Source organism: Bombina bombina, chromosome 6 (assembly GCF_027579735.1).
Source record: "Bombina bombina isolate aBomBom1 chromosome 6, aBomBom1.pri, whole genome shotgun sequence".
Taxonomy (NCBI): domain Eukaryota; kingdom Metazoa; phylum Chordata; class Amphibia; order Anura; family Bombinatoridae; genus Bombina; species Bombina bombina.
In genome coordinates, this window is record NC_069504.1 from 356943533 (window position 1) to 356961615 (window position 18083).

Below are 18083 nucleotides of genomic sequence, written 5' to 3' on the forward strand. Positions count from 1 at the left end.
TAGAAACTCTAGTGACCTATTTATAACTGTCCCTAATTAGCCGCAGCTAAGAAGGTAACCCTCCTAAGTTACAACATGGCAGCTCCAATTGCTAAATCTTTACACTTATTTGTTAATATTTAAACAGATAATGAAACTTTTAAAAAAAAAAAACCATCTACAGGTTATTCTCAGGCTAATGTTTTCTTTGAATGCATCATTCTATGTAGCTTTTATTTAGTGTTTAATGTCCATTTAAGTCTTCTTCATAGCCTATCCTTTTCATTAGAAAGCTCAGATAAGGATCTTCACGTTCTCCTGCTTTACCAATTGGTATTGTCAGACATTATGCATTATCCTGTTTTAAGAACCTTGTGAGGGACATCTAGCAGTCATTCCAGAATCATTTTTAAGCTCTTGCAGATATAATACAGCATAGGTGTTTAACACTACCTCACTTCCTGCATTACCCACTAAGGGGAACAGAGAATTGAAGCGATGAGGAGAGGTTAGCCAAACTGGGTCTATTTTCTCTAGAGAAAAAAAAAAAAAAAGTGCTTGAGAGGTGATATGATTACTTTATATAACTATATTCAAAGCCCATATAAAGAGTTGGCGTAAGCTCTGTTAATCTAAGGAAATGGTTTATGACTAGAGGTCACAATTTAAGGCTGGAGGAAATGGGGTTTAAGCTCCAGCAACGTAAATGTTTTCACATTGTAAGAGCAATCAAATTGTGGATCTCATTGCCTAAGGAGGCAGTGAATGCAAATACCTTAGATACATTTTTGGCTAGAAAGAAAATTCAGGAATTGTCTTGCCTGTGTTAAATGGGTCACCTGTTTAACGGAATTAATTTAAGATACATTGGAGCTTTCTACTGTAAATCAAGTGGAATCTGTATAGGTTGAACATGATTGACTTCTGTCTTCTTCCTACCTCATCTACTATGTTACTCTATGTTTCTATGTAAAGAAACAAACTAATGTTTTGTAGTTTTAAGAACCACACGCCTATGTTAAAGTGAATGTAAATTTTGATGCTAAAGTGCCCAGTTTTTAAAAATTCTATTAAAAACAGGGGCACTTTAATTCATCAAAATTTACATTTCACTCCTGTTGTTAAAAAATTCTTACCTTTTAATCTTCACAGCATCTCCAGCTTCCTCCGGTCGTCGCAAGCCATTTCTGATGTCAGAAATGATGGATAGGTAATCCTCCAATCACAGCTCCCCCCCCCCACCCGGGGGAATCCGTGTCTGATTCAACGCCATGATTGGAGGAAGCCGGATTCCTCATTTTAAACCAAGGAAGAGGTTTTGCAACGGGTGGAGGAAGCTGGAGCTGCTGTGAAGATTAAAAGGTAAATTTTATTTCACAACACAAGTAAAATGTAAATTTTGATGGATTAAATGTGCCCCTGTATTTAATCGAATTTTTTAAAACCGGGCACTTTAGCATCAAAATTTACATTCACTTTAAGATGTTTATTACTATATTAAAACACTTTTGAGGCACAGAGCAAGTAACTTGCAGCAGGGAATTATGCATTTATTTTGTATATAAATACTTTCATTCAAGTGCAGTTATAAGCAAAGTGCAGTATATCTCCAAAGAAGACCAGTATTTGCTATTTATCATTTAGTAGACTTTTAATAATATGATGTTTAATAATAAACCTGCATAATATATTAACTATTTAGCAATTATACTCCAATGTTTTGTTTATAAATGACTGTGTGCTGATATGTAGAACTGTAGATGTAGCAGCTATTTAAAAAAGGACCACTAAACACAACATAATTGCATAATCAGTAAAGTCATACTAAAAAGACAAAGCAAATTTTAAATGGAGTTTTTTTTCTGACAAATGTCAGAATTTAAATTTTCCTTCCTAATTCATCATGTGACAGTCATCAGCTAATCACAAAATGCATATACACATATCCTGTGGATCTTGCACATGCTCAGTAGGAGCTGATGGGCATAGAATAAGAATGTGCACATTTAGATAAAGGAAGTGAATTAGAAAGGTGTTTAAAATTGTATGCAAATTGCCAGTATCTGAATCATAAGAAAAACAAAAACCTAAACACACAAAAAATGCAAACAAGCAGTGTAAACCGATTTCTTTTTTTATTTAAAGCCAAACATTTTTAAAAAAACATTCTGATCAGTAACTGAACAGGATCCGTGTACCCTGGGATCCCAGTGGCTCAAAACCCTAAACAAAGAAAGGATCCCATGTTACAGCTCTTGTAGAAAACTAATTCAGGTGGTATAGGTACTCGGCAAGTGCAATCATACCCGAGACATATGCCAAATCTCAATGTGGCAGAAAATTGAGCAGCCAATGAGTGAGGAAAAACAAACAAACCGATATTTAGCTCATATCTTCAGAAAGAAAGAAGAACGTTTGGAAAAGTCAATGTGAATACTTTTCAGAAGACACACAAGTGTCAGTTTAAAGGATTCTATTGGGTCAATGCATCATAATTATAACAATTGCTACATACTTATAAAATCCCCTTTTTTTACATATATTTATGTGTATCTGGACCATTTAGCACACTTGACTGTCTCGAGCCTATGCACGGTGTATATAGTAAAAAACAGTCTTTGTATGCTCTAAGATCAATTCCGGGAGTGCGCATAATGAACTCATTAATAATGAAGTTAAATACATGCAGAAGGAAGCAATTATTCAAATGCATGTTTTTCTGAATTGTTATATTATGCTGGGGCCAAATATTTCCATTAATATAAGCACCTTTCAGGTCCATTTACTTTTTGGCTGCACCAAGGCATCTGTTCCAAAATCTTGTGTTTTTTCCCCATAGACAAAAAAAACCAACAACAGTATAGCTAAGTTTCAAACTATTTGGAAGACAGAGTCAAATCAAGATAGTAAAACCTAGTATTCTCCATTGAAACAAAAATAATTTTACAAAAAAACACTAGTTTAAAACTGCATTACGATCTTCAATTCACACTGAATTGTGAATAGAAGATCACAGACAAATAATATATATATATATATATATATATATATATATATATATATATATATATAAAAAAAACACCTGACAAGATGCAGACCATTTTCCCTTTGCCTCTTTAAAACATAATTTTAGTGACTAGATAATATCATCACCACTTACTCAATATCAATCCTGTTCCGTTTAACCTACTACTGCCATAACAGTGCAAGATACATCAGTTAGCAAGGGATTTTCTTATATCCCTCGCATCTCAAAAGACAAAAAAAAAAATCAATAAACCGTCTCCCCTATAATCTGTTAAATAAAAAGCTTCTAAAATTAACACAAAGACCTTATCACCAATTAAAAAAAAAAAAAAAAATACAACATGGCAAAGTACTGCATGTGTTCTGCCGATTGGAAAATGTATGATAAAGAACCAAAAGCTTCAGCAATCTTTTGTGTAGGTTTAAAATAATATCCTGTTCTTTGGAGAGCCAAGTTACGTGGGACTAACTGGGTGAGTTCTTAAGGAGAGATCAATAGAAAGGTCAATCCTTTGCTGGCTGTTGTGGCAAAACTTTGAAACTTGACATTCAAGCAGAGTTTTCTGGTCCCACCAACTGAAGTTACCAAGTAATCCTATCCTGTACATCCGCTTAATCGTGGAAGACAGAGCTGAAGATGGGCCCAGCAACTTAGGCACGTTACAGACTTTTCCGTAAATATTAGACAAGTTTTTTTGCTTCAAAGAAACTCTTCAGATGCCTCATCTGCCAGACTCCAATTGCGACCAGGATCAAAGTTTGGACAATGGACCACCATAGGACACGCTGATTGGTACTTTCACTGGTCTGTCGGAATCTCTCCTCACGCCACTGAAAGAATAATTAAACAATGACTAAGTACACTCATGTAAATAATTAAGGCATAAGTATTTGATAAATGATATTGTTCTTCACTGTCCTTGCATTAAATAGATTGAGTACAGTGTTCCTTTAAAGGAAGGTAAAAATAGCCCACACAGGAGTTGTAAAATTTACACAGTATTTTGATCTATTCACACCACTTACGAGTACAAGCAGCAATATTAGCTATACACTGTTGGAAAATATAACATTTGGTGCCCCTTTAAATATTTTAAGATACGGATCCTTTTATCTATGTGGCAGCTTATGATGTATGTCAAATAAGCAAACCCAGGTTCTATCTTGATAAAAATAAAAGTATTTTGATATGCCAGTCTTCATATACCTTGGAACAAAGCAGCCATTATGCTAAGGTATATCAAAGGTCTATATAAAGTATTTACAATAACATTTGTTAAAGCATTTATTAGACAAAATGTAATGCTAATATATCCTTGAAACAATACAACAATATTAAGAAAATGTGTACGTGTACATTCGTATGTAATGTATAATACAAGAAACTGACAGTATATGACGATCAACGAAAAGTACAGTGGGATGGTAATTTGTACGGTGGGATGGCAATTTGTACGGTGGAATAGTAATTTAATAGTGAAAGGGAGTTTTTTTTTTCCTTACTCTTTGGTAATTCTGCTCCTTTTGAATCTGCTCCACTTGTTCTATTAGTTGGCGCACACGTATTTGTAGTTCGCTTAATTTGTCCTTGGCAGCAATCTCTGCATAATCATTGGCGTGCTCTCCAACCTGGATATCAAGGTGAACTCTCTGCAAAAGGAGTAAACATTTCAGTGCAGAAAAGGGAACATGTTATCAGAACTAAACGCCTAGCTAATTTTCTTTATAAAATATCACATTACGAGCAGAAGGAAACCTCAGCTACAAAAGAAAATGCATCAGTTTTAGTGCAAAATCGGATATGTTTTATATAACTATGAGCAAGTTATTAACAATGCTGAAATGACATCAGTAGCAGGATTTTTCCTACACAAGTCTATAAAAAGTTTGGCTAATATGAACCACATTCCATGCTTCTCTAGTAAAGAATATACGCGTTTGCATATGTGAATCTTGGAAAAAGTTTGTATAAATGTTCCTTGTGTGTTCTTTTCTGCTGCTAACAAATGCATACATTCTAAATAGTAGAGTATGTGCAGTAGATAAATCAATAAATATTTGCATATATATGAAGAAATAGCAGTCATGGTGCAATCAGATCATAGTTTAACCTTGTACGTGGCTATGATCAGCTGAACTCATAACAGCACAGAAGTGCCAAGGATGAGACAGGATATATGAGAACATTTATTCTCTTTACCTATTATACTGCTAACCAAAGGCATACATGCATATGTCAAACATAGCTTCTGCCCTTACATATACCTAGTGAGTGGTGGTGACACTGTATGTGATGCATCAATCAGCACCAGGATGGATACAAATCAATATTTACAAAAATAAATAAATAAATGCTTTTTGAGGAAAAATCTAAAGACAGTTTCAATTCAAGATATATTATAAACTAAAGGTTATTCATCCTGAAATATAGATTTGTTTTTAATTCTATAGCAAGATGTTGTTTATCCATGGCTGTAATGTTTCATTTTTTTGGTGTATTAATTCAATTAATCCAATCACAATGTCATGCTCTCCTATGGGTTTCTGTCAGAATCTTTTGGGCAATTTTTCTACCTTGAAGACATTATCACATATTATTGGTTTGTAGTTCTCAAAACTGAATTTGTGCCAGCACTAATAGCATGCCTCTTCTTGACAGAAAAAAGGTTATAAAATAAAAACAGTTGAGAAATAGAAAGAAAAATCTTTTGGGTTTCAGATCAAACATACAATTTTTAGATTTCAGATTTACTTATTTTATCAAATTTGCTTTATTCTCTTAGTAAGATTTGTTGTAGGAGAGCAGCTGAACACACTGGGTGAGACAGTTACAAGCAGCTAACACAGTAGTGCATTGCTTCTAAACCTACCTATGTATGCTTTTCAAATTAGATAAGAGAAGTAAATTGGAAGCTTTGTAGCAACTTCAGCAGCAAGCTCGCTCCACCCTGATCAGCACTCACTGGGAATAGCCGCATATGGCCATACACCAAAACAAAAAAAACAAAAAAAGACTTAGAAGTAAATTTAAATAACATACATAGTTGTATGTTGGGCTCTACTAAATTTGTTCACAATCCATGAACCAAACCAAAATGTTAGACTCCAACTAAGTTTTCATGGTGTATGTGGCCATGCATGTATTAATCAGTGAGTTAACCCCATAACTGCCATAGTACAGCAGTGATTTAATCTTTTGATATTGGATACAAGAAAGGGCATGTGGCTGTGCTAGTGCATATCACACAATGGAGCAGCATTTGAGGACCAGACCTTACTGAATCATTGCTTTCAACTATCAAACGAACCATGAGCGCTATTTATGCAGAGTCAAGCAGTAAAGGATTTCTCATCACTATACAGTATCTGTACGTGAAATGAGCTGCTTACTGATGTGAGTACTTACACTTCTGTATGTGGACAATCAATTCTTTTCTTTTGCATCTTAAAGCCTATGCTTATTTTTTATTGTACAAACGTGTTGTATGTTGCTTTTTAGAGACAAATAAAAAAAACAAAAAAAAATATTAGTAAACAACTTCCAGTCAATCTGATTTAGGAAACATTGCTTAAACTGGGAGATCTTCCAATCCTGGTTTGTTTGCAGATCTCCATAATTAAAATAGGACAATCTTGGGCATATGTAGACCAAACCATTAACACAGGCTGATAAAACTAATATAATTTTTAGCATCATAAGAACCGTTGCGTATCACTGTTTAACAAACTTCTTACAAAAGATCCATCTGTGGGGCAAATGTATTTCTTCATCAGGTAGTGGCCAGGCAGATAATGAGTTTGTGGTATCAGATAAAAACAAGGAAATGCTATGTAACAACCAGCCTTTTGTATCCTTTACACTAATAAAAGAGACAAAAATGTAAAATGTACTGAAGGGATGCAAGTTGTCACTTGCACGGAGCATGAATGAGTGAAGGATGTGGTTACACTCAGCTTACTCTCAATATTGGTGGCAAGACAAAAAAAAATAAAAAAAATTTAAGATTAAGAGACATACAAAAAAAAAAGAAGCAATTTTGGAGCATTTAACCCTAAGCATTAAAGGAACATTAACGTAATTTGTTTTCTCTCTCATATCAAAAAGAGGGTATTTTAAAATGTATTACAGCAGTTCTGTAAAACAGACACTCCTGTACTAAGAGGAAAAACTATTTTTTATTCACTGTAGGTTTACCAACATCCACCGACAGATCAGCAATAGTTCAGCTTGTCTAGGGTCTATATGAACAAACATGCACTGCTAGGATTTCATTTTTGCATTAGAATTTTTTATGTTAAAGCTAATTTGTTAGATTAATTTTGCATTGCGTCCTTTGCTTACTATGTGTTTAAGCTCCCTACATAGGTTAAACGTATAGCTATAGTTCCACTCAGGAGTCACAACACATTGCACATTCCAAGCATTTAACAGCCAGTGCGCCAGCTAGTAGTGGTAATACATATGTAGCCTCCAATTACTGGTCACGTTCTATTCAGAAGCGGAGGCTCGAGCAGTATCACAGCTATATATTAAAGGGTTCATCAATGTTTTTATAAATGCTACATAATTCTGCACTATGTACTATTTGCAGAATTATTACATTAACCTAGCGGTGCCTGTAAGAAAAATTAATCATATTAGAGATGTACACCCCCCTAAAATTGTACATACCTTCCCTTCCTCTATGTTCTCTTTTGCTCCTCTTTATTCAAAAGCATGTCACAGACTCACTGTCTAATCAGAGAGCGCCCACCCGTGCCACTGAATTAAAGGTAGCACGCTCCTGCGCTGGGTAAACATGTCGGCTGCTTTGTCCAGCATAGGAACGTGCTACATTTAGTTCAATGGTGCTATTGGCTGTGCTGTGATTAGGCAGCGAGCCTGTGACGTGCTTTTAAAAAATAAAATAAAAAATAAAAAGGAGCAGAAGAGGTCTCTTTAAGCTTTATTCATGCAAAAAGTTTTACATATCTAGATGGATGGCATAGGTTTCTAGTGTTTACTGTCCCTTTAATTTTCAACAACTCTTGTATATTAAAATATTAGTAAGAATTGATAGTTAACAGATGTATAAGTTATTTTGTCTTAACTAATATTTGATTTAACATCTGTGCACATATCTCCACTTCTATTTTCTTAATTTGCCCTGAGTCATAATATAGTTAAAGGTACAAGATTCTTTTTATTTCATGATTTAGAATGAGAATACAATTTCAAACAACTTTTTAATTCACTTTTATAACCTCATTTGTTTTGTACTCTGATATCTTTTGTTGAAGAAGCGGCAATACACTACTGGGAGCTAGCTGAAAATATCAGGCGAGCCAATAACATGAGGAATATATGTGCAGCCTGCCAGCCACCAATCAGCAGCTCATGAGTCTACCTAGTTATCCCTTTTAAAACACACAATATCAAGAGAACAAAACTAATTAGATAATAGAATTGGAAAGTAATCACATGCTTTATTGAATCATGAAAGGTTGGATTTATGTCCCTTTAATGTTGTGGTCTTAAAGGGACAGTCTAGTCCAAAATAAACTTTCATGATTCAGATAGGGCATGTCATTTTAAACAAAATTTGCAATTTACTTTTAATACCAATTTTGCTTTGTTCTCTTGGTATTCTTACTTGAAAGCTAAACCTAGGAGGTTCATATGCTAATTTCTAAACCCTTGAAGGCCGCCTCTAATCTCAGGGCATTTTGACAGTTTTCACCACTAGAGGGTGTTAGTTCATGTGTGTCATATAGATAACACTGTGCTCACATGTGTGGAGTTCCTAGGAGCCAGCAATGATTGGCTAAAATGTAAGTGTCCAAAATAACTGAAATAAGGGGGCAGTTTGCAGAGGCTTAGATACAAGATAATCACAGAGGTAAAAAGTGTATTTATATAACTGTGTTGGTCATGCAAAACAAGAGAATGGGTAGTAAAGGGATTATCACTTTAAAACAATAAAAATTCTGGTGTAGACTGTCCCTTTAAATGGATACAATTTAAAAAAAAGTTTCCATTTTACTTCTATAATGAAATTTACATGGCAGGAAACTGTGCTGCCATCTAGTGCTCATGCAAATGAATAACATTCTTGCAAAACTGCTGCCATATACTAGAGACAAGGGCAGGCTCCTTGGCTTATATCCCTGCTTTTCAACAAAATTTGATAACAGAAGTAAATTAGAAAGTTGTTTAAAATTGTATACTCTATATGAAAGGGAAACAATGTAGTTTGTGGCCATGTGATATCTGAGATTAGAAAGTTTTCTGTCATGTATGGGGTTGGTGGTAATATATTTTAGCCTTATCCCTCCTATACTTATAGTTACTATACAAGACCTGGACTGACATATGATTGTTAGATGTGTGTTTCCTAAGGAGATCAGCATATCTCCGAATTAATAAACTCTGCAGCATTATTCTGCAACACTCTTAAAGGGACATGAAACCCATTTTTTTTCATTCATGATTCAGATGCAGCATGCAGTTATAAACAACTTTCCAATTTACTTCTATTATGTCATTTGCTTTGTTCTCTTTATATGCTTAGTAGAGAAGCATACCTAGGTAGCCTCAAGAGCAGCTATGCATTACTGGGAGTTAGCTACTGATTGGTGGTTGCCCCTTGTAATTGGTTCACCAGATGTGTTCAACGAGCTCCCAGTAGTGCATAGCTGTGTCTTCAACAAAAGATACCAAGAGAACAAAGCAAATTAAATAACATTAGTAATCTGGAATGCTGCACAAAATTATATGCTGTATCTGAATCACAAAAGAAAAATTTGGGGTTTCATGCCCCTTTAATTGAGAATTGTAACATACCGATTATGAAAACGCCAAGCAATCAGAACAAAACAAGCAGCTCTACAGCTCTGTTATTACTTCAACAAACATGTCTGGTGTACAAAAGTCAAAAGGGGCTTTCATTTAAAAGATAATTCCCCATAAAATATTTTGTGCATAATATTTTTTTTTCAACCAACTTTATTTCTCGATTTCCCCCAGCCACCAGAGAGAATGAAGTACATCCTGAGAATTATGACCTTGAAGATAATAAACAATGCTCAAGTCTCTTAAAGGTGTATGTGCCTGGACTGCAAATCAATGCAAATTTATCTAACCAAAAATAATAGCTTCAAATCATATATCGCATATAATATAATATTGTATATGCAGATATTTTGCAATGCAGCGATTAAAGATTTGTACTACTCATAATAAAATGACTATTTTTTTAAGCAGCAATGATCATCTGGGAATTGTCTACTCTCAAGTGGAGTGCGCCCGAGCGATAAGGGATTTATCGCGAAGGTTTGCGCTCATCAGGCTTTTCACTGATATTTCGAGTTGAAATCGCTTGAGCACAATTGCGATTTACGCTAGAATGATTACCGTGACTTCAGAGCTCTGGTTAAATGTTTCAATATATATTTTTAGAAATAGGCATTTATGAATAAATAGAAGATATTTTCCTATGTGAAGAACATTGGAATGTGAAATATTCCTATTTTCATGTCGGGTTAGCACAAATGAGAATATGCGATCGGGTTTGCACGAGAGTGGGATGCTTTTTCCCAACTTTTTTTCCTCCATTGACTTCTATGGGGGGGGGGGGGGGGGGGGAGGAGAATACGTGAACGTGCACCCGATATTCTAACTTCGTCTTTTTGCAACCCGAAGAGCGCAAAAAAGCTTACTTCTAGCGCAATTAACGTTGAAGCAGAAACGCTAATTTGCACTCCACCCATAATCTGGCCAAGAGTTGGATGAATGATTACAGAAATCAAGAGGCTCAGTAAAACACACAATCTTCCAACAAATAGGTTTATGCGTACATACACATATTTGTAAAATGCCCTAAATGTTTTAACACTCACCAGCATTCCCCCAGCAAAGAGAGAAAACTTGGTGGAGTTCGAGTGCAAGCATATCTGATGTTCTCCAGGAGTATGGGAAGTAAATGTAAAACGACCTTCTGAGCCATACTGTCGAGACAAGATGACCTAAAACCAAACCAGAAGATTTTATTTAAATATAGAACCATTTTCTGTTGAAGAGACATAGGCAAGATCATCATACCAGTAATGTGGGTGGGATACACTCACCTTATTATCTGGATCATTCACCTCAACAAACATGCCAAGCCCAGGAGTTGCTGGTAAATACTCCTCCCTCTGTTTGTCATACAGTTGTGTGCGATAATTTCCTGCAATATTAGAATGGAGATGCTATAGGGGTGACAACATTCTTCAATACGGAGTATCTTCAAAGATGTCCTTTTTTGTTAGCAGAAGGGGTTTTTTCATTTTGGCATAAATAGTTTAAAACTCTGTTCAATGTTTAGCCTGAATTGTAATTTTATAATACTTACTGCTGGGAAAGCTCTATTTTTGACTATTTCCATTTAATTTCAGATGTAAGTTTACATGTATGCCTACATATGGTAAACGTATGTAGTTTTTTTCAGCATATTACATATATCTTAAAGAAATAGTCTAGTCACAATTGAAATTTTAATTCAGAAAGATCATGCAATTTTAAGCAACTTTCTAATTTACTCCTATTATTTTTTCTTTGTTCTGTTGGTATCTTTATTTGAAAAAGCAGGAATGTAAGCATAGGAGCCGGCCCATTTTTGGTTCAGCACTTGGGGAGATCTTTTCGATTGATGTCTAAATGTAGCCACCAATCATCAGCAAGCACTACCCAGATGCTGAACCAAAATGGTCCGGCTCCTAAGCTTACATTCAAATAAAGATACCAAGAGAACGAAGAGAAATTGATAATAGGAGGACATTAGAAAGTTGCTTAAAATCGCACGCTCTATCTAAATAATGAAAGTTTAATTTAAACTAGACTATCCCTTTAACAGGACAGGGAAATCTCACTGAAGCTTACCAGATAGGGGAAAAAATGTACTACACAGAAGAAAAATAATAGTCCACTCAAGGTTAAAAGGTACACACTAAAGTCTAAATTTATTTTAATATTCAATGCAACATAACTACTTTAACATAATTATTTGTCCCAGCTTGAAATGTCAATGCGCACTTCTATAATCAATTTTTGAAGCCAAATGTGCATTATTTAGGGTAGCAAAATCTGATGTTACATTTGGGAGGAAAATGTGATATCGTGAGGTGGGTGTATGCATGAGCACTTCTCTGACACTGTCGGTGTGTAAAATATAAAGTTGAACCTAAGGTTAAAGATGAAATTGTGAAGATACAACTAGAGCTGAATAAATTTAAAGAAATATCTGAGTATGCCACATATGACGATCTACTTAAAGAGGCAGTTGAGGAAGCTAGACAGCTTATCATTAAAACTAAACATACTAAATTTCTAAGAGATAGTAAAGACTATCTAAATGATAGAGTATATAATTTGCCTAAAACACATAAAGGGCTAAGTGATATAAAAGGGAGACCCATTGTTTCTGGTCTGGGGTCCATTTTAGAACCATTACCCAATTGGGTAGATTAAATTTTGCAGCCCTTAGTCCTTAAGATTGATAGTAACCTTAAAGATACTAAGCATGTTCTGAATCTATTTAAAAACTATTTACAGCTGGTTAACAGTTGATGCTGTCTTGTTATATTCTACTATCTCACATGACTTAGGTTTAAAAGCTGTGGCATACTTTCTAAATTTAGAGTAATTTTGAAGAAGGTTTTAGGACTTAGGTGTTGGATGTTATCAAATTCCTCCTAGAACACAATTACTTCGTGTTCGAGGGAGAATACTACTTACAAAACCAGGGTACTGCAATGGGCGCGCAGTTCCGCTAGGGACACAACCAGGTGGAAATCAGGATAAGCATCCGGAAACATAAACCAGCAGTTGCGGCTGGAGCCGAACACAAGTGTGTACAAGCGTCCGTTGATGTGGAGGTGGAAGTCGGGTGCCATACCAGAGTTCTGGAGTGTGCAGGACAATCCGATCCTAGGTTAGAGCCGGTGAGGCACTGTGAAGGGGAGTACGCTCAGAATACATATTAAAAGATATGGGTATTGGCTAGGAACCCATTCCCCACTTCGACTAAGACTAACATACGTATATATTATAATAAGTGAAGAGGCTGCTGGTCTTCGTGGCACAGTATTTACTAATCCTCTTGAGAAAGTCTGGGTGTCACCAGATGAAACGCGTTGAGGTTACATATACCTCTACTAACGCAAGGTTCACATCAGCTTTTGACATTTAATTATTCACTGGATTGGTGTGAACAGTAGGATAACTATCTGGCATAAGATGGTCCTTTACTTGCGGAGGAGTACACCGTGATATTTTTCACTACTTGCATAAGTTGCATATTATATTATTAATCTTGTACGTGCATTTTTTATTCTGCGCTATTTTATGTGTTAATTAAAACTTTTACCCTTAGAGGTGCTTTGGGCCCTTGTGTTTTTTGTCTCTATTTTCATAGTATTAATTTTCTCTGCGTCAAAATTTCCTAATGCACGCCCTGCGCATGCTTACATTATATCACTGCATTCCACACATTGTTTTTGAAACATGAAGAATGTTGTGACTTAACCAGTAACAGCGGTCACACAGGTGTCATGTTGAAGAGAGGAACCTGTCGTGCGCATGCACACAAATCAGCTGGAACCCACCCGAATGTGCATGCATGTATTCACCATAAGGCTATAAATTTAAAAACACACAGATATTGCCGTAGTGTTTATACCACAAACGATCTGCAGGTCTCTATGCTTACTGGCTCTTCACACCATAATTTATATCCCTCAGTTTTCTACCTCCCATTTTCTCTAATATCGCCCCCTCTCTCAAGCACCTCTATTCGCTACTTTCAGGCTGAGCCTAAGAGTCAGTCTAAAAGTGCAACCCGTCGTACGCATACATGTAATTACACCACCGAAAATCAGCTGGAAATTTGCGTAGTTCAAAAATGTGGCGTAAACTTTTCGACAGAACACTGGCACACTGTAGAGTGGAGGATAACGTAAGCAGTTGTTTGTCAGTGCTAAAGACGGCATCACTGTCCAGTATAAACACACAGTCCTACTGCGTAGGAGTTCCGGTCACCACGCCATGCTTTGGATACTTTGTATCATTGTGGATATGCCATGTGATCACTTTGCATTTTTAAAATGTAAGTGAATGCAGAACTTTTAAAGGGACATAAAACCCAACATTTTTCTTTCATGATTCAGATAGAACATACAATTTTAAAAAAAATTCCAATTTACTTCTATTATAAAATTTTATTATCCTTTGTTGAAAAGCAGGAAGGTAGTTTCAGGAGTCTGCATGCATCTATAGTACTATATGGCAACAATTTTGCAACAATGTAATACATTAGCAAGCGATGTACACACTATTTCCTGTCATGTAGTGATCCAGATGTGCACGCTACCAGAATAACATGAGAACTATACAAATTTTATAATAGAAGTAAATTGGAAACGTTTCAAAAATTGTATTCTGTATCTGAATCATTTAACTAATGGATTTGCCTGTCTGTGGAGTTTTCAGTGCCTTGGACTGTGTATTTATTTAACATAAGAAAAGCCAAGCACACTGCCTACAATATGTTTATATAGCTCTGCACAGTAAGCAATGAAGACAGGTGGGTAGTTGGCGGTAGCTTGTGACTGTACCTCCACTTTTATAGAAGTTTTGAACATATATAAGAAATATGAAAAGGGGGGAGTGAGCATCCTGGAATAGTAAAAATGGTCTTGTTTATGCAGTTATGTTACATTGAAGATTAATAACAGTTGGACTTCAGTGTTACTTTAACGATTAGTATTGGCTTACTCCTTCACTATGATTTTAATCTTTGATCAGCTGAAACAATGATATGTATGCACAGAACTGACTGAACCTGAAACAGTATTATCTTGTGCTCTGAGAAAAGAGAACATGAGTGTGTGCATCATGGTTTCTTATAATAAACGGGGGGGGGGAAAGGAAATCAAACTGATCACAAAACTAACTTTATAGAAGCAACATACCATAGATAGATAGAAAGATTAACATTACTAGCGTGTTTCCATCCCGACTCTGCTACAAGTAATATTTTTCTCTTCACACCAGCCCTTACCAATAACCATTGTCTCGTCTGGGATTTCTTCTATGAAGCATTTCTTCTCGGTTTCCCCTATATGGAAATACAAACAAGATACTGGGCCCAGAAAAGCACCAATTAACAGAACTAACTTAGCGATCGCCATCTTCACATAAAGCCGGAAGCTTGCAATGCAAGGCACAAGCACTATCACCTACGCTCTGCCACGTCCTCTGTACTAACCAATGAGCCGCGAGCACTCAATACCTGATGGGAATTGTAGTCTTCAAGAATTTCAGAAGCTCGCATATTTACATATCTTTATATATATTAAAACATGGTTTTTATGTATAAATAATATAAGTAACAATGAACGATTTAATTGCTCTTAATTCTAAGTAACACATTTTTGCTAATTGTATTTACATTACACACCGGTCATTGCAGCATGACCCGATACACGCAGTTTATTTCCTTATCGGTACCAAGGATTGATTTTGTGATTTTACTGTCCATATATTTTCTTAATTGCATCGCTGTTATATGCATTAGCGGTAAATACGGACGAATAATTATCAATTTAAAGATTTTATGGCAAGCCTAAAAATGTGTGGATAGGACTTAGGTAATACATTGTGAGGGGCGATTTCTTTTTATACTGTATTGTCAAATGAGAGTTTTGGGGCTAAATTAAATATATACTTATGGTAAGGGTTATGCGTATAAATTGTCTATGTGACCGTGGATTAAATAATACATTTTGGGGTTAATGTTCTCAAAATTTTGCACCCATTTCCGGGACAAATAAGGGAACTTGGTGTTGGTGTGTACATTCATGCGATCCACTTGCTTCACGCACCACCTGTACAATAGATAAGTGCACAATACATGAATGAACAGCAGCGCACTCTCATCCCCAGACCCAACTCTCTCTGATTGTAATAGCGGCTCTCTGATGCCAGAAAATGGAATGCAAGCTGCCTGAAACTCCAAGTACCATGATCCAATGTGGCCTTTAGTTGCTGGGAGTGACGTTATAGAACCCTCAAAGCATGCATCAGTAACCAAAAAGCCCCCACTGATTTTAATAAAATAAAACACAAATACTACCTTATTTACTGCACGTAATTAAACTTTGTATTCTAAAATATTTAAGCATTCAACAAGCGTACGATCACTGGAAAATAGGTTTGTTGTATGTGGTTGTGCAATAAAGATAATTTTTTTTTTTTTTTTAAATGTGACTTTAGTGGGATGCTACTTTAACCCTTTCATGACAGGGTTAAAGTAGACAAATTGAAACCACGTGATCGTGCATACGATCGCGAGATTTCAATTACTGGATCGCCTCTGGGGAGCGTCCCTACAACCCTAGGAACGCCCTCCAGACCGCAATCAAATCCTAGAAGCACAGAAGGCTTCAGGAGTCAGGACAGCCGTTAGCTATGACGTTCTATTCCGTCGTAACGGCTTTAAAGCCCAGTGTAATTATGACGGAATAGAACGGCATTAAAAGGTTAATGATAAGTGTCTGTCTTATTTAGGGTTTCAAGGTGTCCAATATATAACTGGGAAGGGGGTGGCGGTGCAGTAGCGGGTGAACCCACCACCCTGAAATGAATTTTTGTAGGTTGGGATGTCTGCATCCCCAGCATTGTAGACATGACCCCTTTGGTGAGACTGCAATATATTCTACAGACATGATGCAGGATGGTGCATCTGGTGGTGACCTTAATCTCCTCAAGGCAGCAGGTGTTCCTGCATTCATTGATCTTGCCTGACAACACAGTCACTTGCCCCTAACTCTCTCTGAGGACTTTGGAGAGGATAGCTTGAAACACTGGACATTACACCAAATACAGGGCTGTCTATGCCCCAACGTTAAAGTGCCATAAAACATTTTCAGTTATGCATATCAGAAAAGGGTGAACTGAGGTAAAACAGTATGGGGGGGAAGCTTATAAGTATTTTAATAAAATTTACAAAAATCTGCAAAAGTAATTACACTTTAGTGGTGCCAAGTGTAGCCTGCTCCACCCCTCCCTTATCAGTGTCTTATTCCAAACCTTTAGGTATCATGTAACACATTGTGTCCTCTCTGGCATCCAAGTAGTTCCTTACTTGACCATAAAGTTGTAGCAGAATCTCATGAACCACAAAATTACCACTAGTAAGATTATAGATGCATCACATTTATACCACATTAGGTTGTTATGTATTTATTCCAACTGGTTTTGTCGGAAGGAGCACTGATCAATAAGAACCTAGGTTTATCCCAGGTGATTTTGTACACCTGGCAGTTGGTGAAACACAATATGCTTCAGTTTCACACATAGTACATACTTACACATATAGACAATGCAGCAAATTGAATACACTTTCTAGAGTGACCATATTTTCTATTTGTCATTCAAGAAAAGTATGAGTCACAATAAAATTAGTTTGGCAGGTTGAAGTTGATATGCCTGCATGGCTGTTATTGAGTTGTAAATTTGAATAATTCTTCAAAAATGTCTAAAACAAACTAGATGTTTGTAATGAACTAAATGTTGCAAGGTGTACTATTAATCAGTATGTAAGACGTATATGCTTAGTAATCCTACTTCTAGGTGTTCTATTTAAAGGGCCACTGTAAGTAAATATTTTCTATGCTTGTTACTAACTACCCCAAATACGCTTTTTATCAATAGCATTTCATTAACATATCTCTACCGTATATCAGAAATCTTGTCTGCAAATTTAATTGTTTTCCAAGCCACTCCGTGGGTATCCTTTGTCTGTACCAATCCGTTTACAATACCTAGGTTTCAAAATGGCGCTTTAAACACAAAGTTATTGGTTTAAGTATTTTGAACATGCAGTGCTGAAAATAGTGGGCAGGATAACGTGACATCATCGGCGAATAAAAGATAACTTTTAGAACGTTATGAAACTTCGTTTTGGAGAAAATATAGGTCAGTAGGTTTTAATTAATGTTTATTAACTTTAATATGTTAGTTGTTTAGCTTAAACATTATAACAGAAAGTAATCCTTTA

At 35.9% G+C, this 18083-nt stretch overlaps 1 protein-coding gene across 1 annotated transcript; it reads right to left on the reverse strand.

Annotated features, from left to right (window-relative positions):
- Nucleotides 1–2092: 2092 nt before the first annotated feature.
- On the reverse strand, nucleotides 2093–15245 carry TMED9 (transmembrane p24 trafficking protein 9). The gene is made up of 5 exons (XM_053717034.1): nucleotides 15084–15245; nucleotides 11113–11213; nucleotides 10885–11010; nucleotides 4510–4656; nucleotides 2093–3837 (listed from the first exon to the last, which is right to left on the reverse strand). Exons 1-5 carry the CDS (start codon nucleotides 15211–15213, stop codon nucleotides 3688–3690), a joined length of 654 nt encoding a protein of 217 aa, XP_053573009.1. The 5' UTR covers nucleotides 15214–15245; the 3' UTR covers nucleotides 2093–3687.
- Between the last annotated feature and the right edge of the window lie 2838 nt (nucleotides 15246–18083).